The sequence below is a fragment of the Cryptomeria japonica genome, unplaced genomic scaffold, assembly GCF_030272615.1.
Source record: "Cryptomeria japonica unplaced genomic scaffold, Sugi_1.0 HiC_scaffold_332, whole genome shotgun sequence".
Taxonomy (NCBI): Eukaryota; Viridiplantae; Streptophyta; class Pinopsida; order Cupressales; family Cupressaceae; genus Cryptomeria; species Cryptomeria japonica.
In genome coordinates this window covers 86,254-93,923 of record NW_026729154.1, presented here as the reverse complement: position 1 = coordinate 93,923, position 7,670 = coordinate 86,254, and the positions used below count along the sequence as shown (strand labels likewise).

Here is a 7,670-nt window from a genome sequence, read left to right as displayed (position 1 = left end):
CAAAAAGAATCTCATGCACTATGAAACTATTCATCACCAACACACACTCATATAGGGCAACATGTTGGGGTTGTATAGGGGTTTGCCTTATTCAAACCCCTGTTTCTATGTTTATACCTCCATAGACAACTAGATACATAGATTGGATAAAATAAAAGATTAGATTGTGCAATAGAAACAAACTCTTCTTAATGGAGGAAACCCACTATTATTTGAGATAAAATGTTAATTTGATTAATTCAAATAGATAATAAATACATTTAGAGACTAGTGACATGATGTTATATTGAAAAAAAATACATACAAGAGATAAGAGAGAAAGGAAAACATTACATAGGAAAGACCCCTCTCTTGAAATAATGGCACGATTGTAAGCAAGATAATAATTGTTTTTTATTTTCATGAGTGCAGATTTTGGTAGAGTTTTATTACTAGTGTGAGAGATAGATATCCGAGAGTGTGAATGTTGCAAAATGAAAGAGAAAGAAGAGTTTTTCTGCTCAAAATGAGTGGGAATAGCCATTTTGAATGTGCCCAAAAGAAGGGACATGCATCAAAAGAGGCTCGATGTAGAATATATCCAATTTAAATCTAAAATCATTTCGGGACGTTTGTGCGCTACATACATGTATGCTCACCACTCTCCCATTTGACCAAATCAATCCCACATTTGGATTAGGGGTTGCTAATGCTTCATCTTTAAAATCCATGATGCTGGAATGATAGTATCTTGATTATTATTTTTTATTATAAACACACCGAGCCTATTGCATAAGTGTCATTAATGCACTAGGTGTAGTTTACGACACTAAATTTTTCCCCCACTTTGTAGGACTACTCAACTCAAGGGAACAAGTGCACTAAACTAACTTAGAAATTTGTGTTCATAGAACTCATGCAGTGTATTAAATGCATTAATTACTTTAAAAAGGGATATTGTAGAGGCCACCAAGGTCAACAAGGAAAATACGAATGGTGACCCCAGTGCCCAACAAAAAAATATAGTGTTTGACATGAATATTCAAGTACCATAAAATCAAAAAAAAATTTAGCGCCAAAAATAAGGAAGCTCTTTGGCAAGAAGAATTATCAAGCTACATATTTTGTCACAATATTCATGTAAAAGGGTAATATATTGTAATAATGAAATAGGTATAATGATCAGATACTTATTCTTCAAAATGTTTTATGTTATCTTCTGTGATATACTCTTATTTGACCTACTATTAATACCACACTATATTTGTATTAGATATTTTAATTTCATGTAATTTTTCCTCTTCTTATTGCCTTTCTTCTACTTTTCCTTCTCCTTCTCATTGACCTTCTTCTTCTAATTTTACTTAGATTTTTGTCGTTCCTTTCCTTTTGTGTCTTGTTCCTCTTCTTGTTCTTGTCCCTCTTCACGGGTGATCCCACAATACTTCTTGAGTCCCCTCCCTTTTGTATGTTTAACCCTATTTGACCCATTACTTGTAATCAATCTAAGAAACATCTATGTGGGTATTAATTTATGATTTATAACTTATTGTAGTTATTTTTAATCCCCTCATATATTAAAAAATATCAAATTTCCATAAAATTTAAGTATGAGAGCTCTCTACTTGATTTCCTCGGTGTTTTCTATATTTGCCAAATTCATATAGTTTCAAAGTTTCAGTTTATGTCACATCTTTCTCGTCAATCCTAACCTCCTAATACATCACCTTTAAAAAAAATTGAGTCTTTCAAGTTGGACCATTGGACATTCCCATCCCAAATACCATTTACCTGTTAAAATTGATATCCTAATCCCTTGTCCTCTGAACATTTTCTAAGTCTATTTCTTCAACCTTTAGACTTGGCCTTCCCTTAATACCTTCCTCAATCCTCTAAAATATTCAAAGGCCCTTTTAATAACTTTTAAAGTTGGACTTTTAAGATTCCCTCGGTCCCCATGCTTCCTTCTAGGAGTTTAACTTTCCTATATGCTTATCAACTTGTCAGGATTTCGTCCATCCACCTACTTTAAGGGATGTTTACCTCAATACTCTCAATATGCAAACACAAACAATGAAGAAGTGTCTCATGCATCAAGTTAAAATGTTTACAAAATATTTGACATGAAAGAGAGAAAAAAGCAAGTATTGGTTTTGGACAATATGAAGGTTTAAGAACCTTATAAATCCTCAACATGATTCTGTGAGGGGAAATGCTCTAAACTGAAGATGATGTGAATAGGTATTATCGATTTCATGTAGGCTTTGAAACACTTTGAATCACCATTTAAAATCAAATAAAGATGCATAGGCAAAAGAATTACAAGGTGTATGAGTTTTCAAACCATTCAAAAGTGTGGTCCATATTTCAAAAGCTCACTATTGTGCCAACAATATGACATGGTTCATAATAGGAAAAAAGATCTAACATATCAAGTAAGCGTAGCTAAAATAATTATTTTAATTATAGAAAGAGATATAATGAATAATAGCATGCTAAATATCTCTAATAAATGTCGCCTATCCTTTTGCAATGCTCGTGATTCCATTAGTGGTTGATAAGCCCCTACAATCACCAAATTTAATTTTGCAAGTGCCACAAAGGTATATATTTTAGCCAAAATGACGTATATTTAAGAAGTAAAAATGAATGAAATGGGTTTTTTTTCCCTAATTATTTTTGTGGTTACTATCATAGATCATGATAAACTTAAGACAATATCTAGATTCTATTTGCAATATATTTTCTAGGTTTCCTCACTTCATTTCATGCTAGACCTATAGGAGTGATGAATGAAATTACTAAAACGTTTTTCACAATTTTTTGAATGTGACTGTTAAATAATAGTTAATTGTGAGTGGGACATCACAATTTTCCTTGAATATTTAACAATTTCCTAGTACCAAGTCTCCCAAGAGTTGCTAAACGCTAATAAATGATAGATCTAATGATATATCTATATGAACTAGTAGTTCATTTAAATAATTGGTCACTAAACCAATTCTAAGGTATAGTAATTTTTTTTAGTGTTATAGAGAATTGAACATATAAATTGTAAATGAATGGATGCACTTTATATTAGTATAGTAAAGATTTAATAATGCACATTTTTGTAGTTGTATATCTCCATTATTTTATGTCAAGACTCATAGAAGTATTATAATTGCATTTTTAATCATCTGCTCTAGCCACATGTATTGATACAAAAGAAACACTGGTTGTGTGACAACATATAATACACTAGAATCTTTTTCAATTATCATTTTTTATTTATTAAATCCCTATCTCACTAGAACATGAGATGGGTTAGGATAAGGGCTTTGAATGTATATTATGATTAACATTGATCACAACTAGATCGACTAATATGTGAAAAATGAGGAGAATGAAATCGATTGCAAACCAATTTATTTAGCCACTTGGCCCTGATTCTGACTTGTTACTCACAAAACAAGACCTCATGGCACACCCACAAACATGAACATTGAACATTATAGTAAATTTAATTTGTGACATATAAACACTAATTACATGTGTATTCAAATTACTAACATAGAAGGTAGCCTAGGAATCATAACTTTGGGTGAGGAGGTTAGACTGAATGTCGCAGGCATGGGAGAAACACAAGGGAAATCTATATGCGAAAACAAACACTCTCAAATCACTTATTAACATAACTATGGTTTTCCAATGAAGGGACCACACATGCACAAATATAGGACCTAATTCAAATGAATGAGGATTAGACCAACCTCCAAAACGGGGCTCAGTAATTTCCATTGGGAAATTAGGGTGTGGTGTGTGATTAACAATGAGCTAAAAATATATATAGGAGCTATATCGTCACATCCATGAGCAAGATCGGATGCTTGAAGTTGATTGGCATCATGTAGATATGACAATCATAAATGAAGATTGAGAAAACATCAGAGTGTTTTTAGGAGTGGTCTCGTTTGATTTATGTTTACTGAAATTCTAATCATGCAATCATTTCATGTGATCCTAGAAGCTAAAAGGAGTTAAAGTTTCGTAGTCCCGCATGGGTAAACGATGTTGCTTCGAAGACCGGGAGTGGAGGCTTAGACCAGTCTGGAACGAACGGATGTGAACCCAGTAACTCAAAAATTCCCAATAACAAAAATATGAGCAGTGGTTGGTATACCAAAATAGGTTTACATTTCATGGATTTTAATGACAATGGAAAAGATGGTGTATTCATCGGGCGAATCGTTTACTTGGTTGCCACTCCGGATAGAAAGCCCCACCTTATCTCCATAACAAACAAAAACGACGAAGAGTACATGTGAATCATTAAAAGTCAAGAAAATGAAATAGATTAATACAGTTGCTAACAATACTTGTTCATGTCGATTTATACTCGTGTTAAAATATCAGTATTGCCTACCAACCTACCCAACAACAGCTGATTTAATTCGTGTATCTATATATACAAACACAAAGAAACAGATTTTCACATCTCAGTTCAGAAACAATTTGGCATTTTAGCCTGTTTAAGTTGTGATCAGACTCTGAAAGAGGAAGTATTGTACGATTCTAGCAATGCAGACATTTTATGGCCGCCTCGTGCTGCCACTTTTGGCATTGTGGTTCACTATTCAATTTGTTTCAGCGAAACATGCTGTGATCACACGGCGCTACAATTTCACTGTGGGTTATATAATTCTATGGAATGAGTTGAATGTTTTATTGTTTAGGAAAGTATTAAATTTTTACAGATAGCCGTGATTGATTCTTTGTTCTAAATATCCACAGATCCAAATGACGAATGTGACTCGTCTTTGCACCACGAAAGCTCTCTTGACTGTCAACGGGCAATATCCGGGGCCTCCAGTAGTTGCTCGAGAAGGAGATCGCGTGGTTATCAAAGTAACAAATAATGTTAAAAACAATATTAGCATACATTGGTATCTCTTCTGCTCCCGCTACTCAGTTATTTACTTAATAAAAATAATATTATATGCTGATGTCCCTTTAGTGGGTGCACCTAATGAATTCCTATGAATCGCTCAGGCATGGAATTCGGCAGCTTAGATCTGGATGGGCGGATGGTCCTGCTTATGTCACTCAGTGTCCAATTCAAACCGGGCAAAGTTATGTGTACAAGTTTATTGTCAAAAGGCAGAGAGGAACACTGTGGTGGCATGCCCACATCTCATGGTTGCGAGCAAGCATACATGGGCCCATTATCATCTATCCCAAGAAGAATGCTTCTTACCCATTCCCTCGCCCACACCAGGAAGTGCCTATTGTTTTCGGTATGCCCTTCAGTACTCGTTGATAATGTGTTGCCATTGTACGTACATAGTCCTAAATTTACAATGAAAATACTGCTGTTGATAATGTGTTGCAAATTGCAGGGGAGTGGTGGAATGCAGACACTGAGACTGTTATCAATCAAGCAATGCAAAGTGGTGCGCAAGCTAATGTGTCAGATGCATATACCATCAACGGGCTCCCTGGACTTATGTATAACTGCTCTACCAACGGTGAGGGCGGGGTATTAAAATGGATGAAACATAACTAGACTGGTCGCTATTGTTCATTTGTTTAAATGTAAATGTAACAAAGGTTTCCTGTGTTGTGTAATGCAGATACATTCAGGCTCAAAGTGAACCCTGGGAAAACTTACCTACTGCGTATAGTTAATGCTGCACTCAATAGTGACCTGTTTTTCGCAATAGCCAACCACACATTGACTGTGGTAGAAGCGGATGCTGTGTATGTCAAGCCTTTTCAAACCAATGTTATTCTCATCACTCCCGGTCAGACTACCAACGTCCTCTTGACAGCTATGTCTCAGCCACCCAATGCCACATTCCTCATGTTAGCAGGCCCATTCGCTACGGGAACAGCAGCTTTTGATAACTCAACCAGTGCTGGAATTTTAGAGTATGTAACTTCCAATGCGACAGCAGTTAATTCATCCTCATCCTCTCTTCCTATGATGAAACCGACGCTTCCAGCCCCCAACGATACCTCCTTTGCCGCCAATTTTAGCCAAAAGATGAGAAGCTTGGGCAATCCGAAATTTCCTGCAGCAGCTGTCCCTCAGAAGATGGATAAACAGTTCCTATTCACAGTCGGGTTGGGGCTAAATCCGTGTCCCCAAGGACAGACATGTCAAGGCCCCAACGGTACCAAATTTGCAGCCTCCATTAACAACATATCCTTCATTCTTCCCACCACCGCTCTTCTTCAAGCATACTACTTTAATCAGTCCAATGGAGTTTACAATACCACTTTCCCTGACAATCCGCCATTTCCTTTCAACTACACCGGCACGCCGCCTAACAACACACAGACCCTCAACGACACCAGAGTCGAAGTGCTTCCCTTTAACACTAGCGTACAGCTAGTTCTGCAGGACACCAGCATTGCGACCTTCGAGAGCCATCCTCTGCATCTGCACGGCTTCAACTTCTTCATAGTGGGTCAGGGTATGGGAAACTACAATGCAAGCACTGACCCATCTAACTTTAATCTGGTGGATCCTCCGGAGAGAAACACAGTTGGAGTTCCCAGTGGAGGTTGGGTGGCTCTCAGATTCCTAGCTGATAATCCAGGTATTAATATCATTACGTAATGTTAGCTTCAATCGCTCATCTGGTTCAAAGATTTGTGCTTCTTTCGTATAAACATATATCCGATTGTATGTATGTTTTTTGCAGGAGTGTGGTTCATGCATTGTCATCTCGAGCTGCATACCAGCTGGGGATTGAAGATGGCGTGGGTTGTTTTAAATGGAAATGGTGGCAGATCTCAATCTCTTCTTCCTCCTCCCAAAGATCTTCCCCCCTGTTGATCATTCATCCTTCAATTAGACTATTCAATTTGTGCTTCCTAAAATCTGACTGCATCCAATCGTGTGCTGGTCCAAAGTAGTTTGCAAACGATCGATAAAGAGAAACATATCAGTATATTTGTGTATCAATAAGTATGCTTTGGAATATATCAGTGATGAGACCTTGGTTGAATTACTATGACAGAGACATCTCCACATGGACCTTTCAAAAGTGAAAGTGCGAAGGTAGAATTAAAATTACAAGTTTTGCAGAGAATTTCTAACAGTAAGATTCACATTTCCTTATAATATACTTATTTATTGTTGTTTTATATGGTTGAGATTTTCAGCAGTATATTTCTTCATTCGAATACTTAATTGAAAATAATGTTGTTCTGTGACAGATAATTTAATCTTAAATATTATCTTCATTTTTCAACATCTAAATAGTCAATTAATAAATAAGAAAAAATGTATAATGAATCATTAGAAAAATTACAATTTTGTTATTGACAATTTAGTCTATTTTGAAATATAGTAAGATTTATAAGAAACTTTTAAAAACACATTGATATCTATCGTTTGTAACCTTTTTCTCATGATTTCTGTCAGATTGTTATCTGATACTACCTCATTTTGTACTAGGACTAGCACTTTTCTGAATTAGTTTTTAAGTGCATTATAAAAAGTTAAATTTAATTAAATAATTGGATTAAGGCATACTTATAGATATGTAAATGAAAGATCTGTCTTTGTTTTATTTAATCTCAATTATAATACCACTTCTCCTCCTTCTATGCATAGAATCTATCTAGATTTGCATCAACATATTTGATGTGATTAATGATGACTCATATCTTCAATACTAAATATGAAATATATGGAAATT

At 35.5% G+C, this 7,670-nt stretch overlaps 1 protein-coding gene across 1 annotated transcript; it reads left to right on the top strand.

Moving 5' to 3' along the window:
- The first annotated feature begins 4,536 nt into the window (after positions 1–4,536).
- Positions 4,537–6,802, top strand: LOC131030744 (laccase-4-like). Its single transcript, XM_057961645.2, has 6 exons — positions 4,537–4,647; positions 4,753–4,904; positions 5,011–5,255; positions 5,358–5,486; positions 5,592–6,563; positions 6,669–6,802. Exons 1-6 carry the CDS (start codon positions 4,540–4,542, stop codon positions 6,800–6,802), a joined length of 1,740 nt encoding a protein of 579 aa, XP_057817628.1. The 5' UTR covers positions 4,537–4,539.
- The last annotated feature ends 868 nt before the right edge of the window (positions 6,803–7,670 follow it).

Bases quoted from the DNA above. Each gene is read 5' to 3' on its own strand.
- LOC131030744 (XM_057961645.2), top strand. From the start codon at position 4,540: ATGCAGACATTTTATGGCCGCCTCGTGCTGCCACTTTTGGCATTGTGG. The intron at 4,648-4,752 runs GTGGGTTATATA...AAATATCCACAG, and splicing joins CACGGCGCTACAATTTCACT to ATCCAAATGACGAATGTGAC. The intron at 4,905-5,010 runs GTATCTCTTCTG...TGAATCGCTCAG, and splicing joins AACAATATTAGCATACATTG to GCATGGAATTCGGCAGCTTA.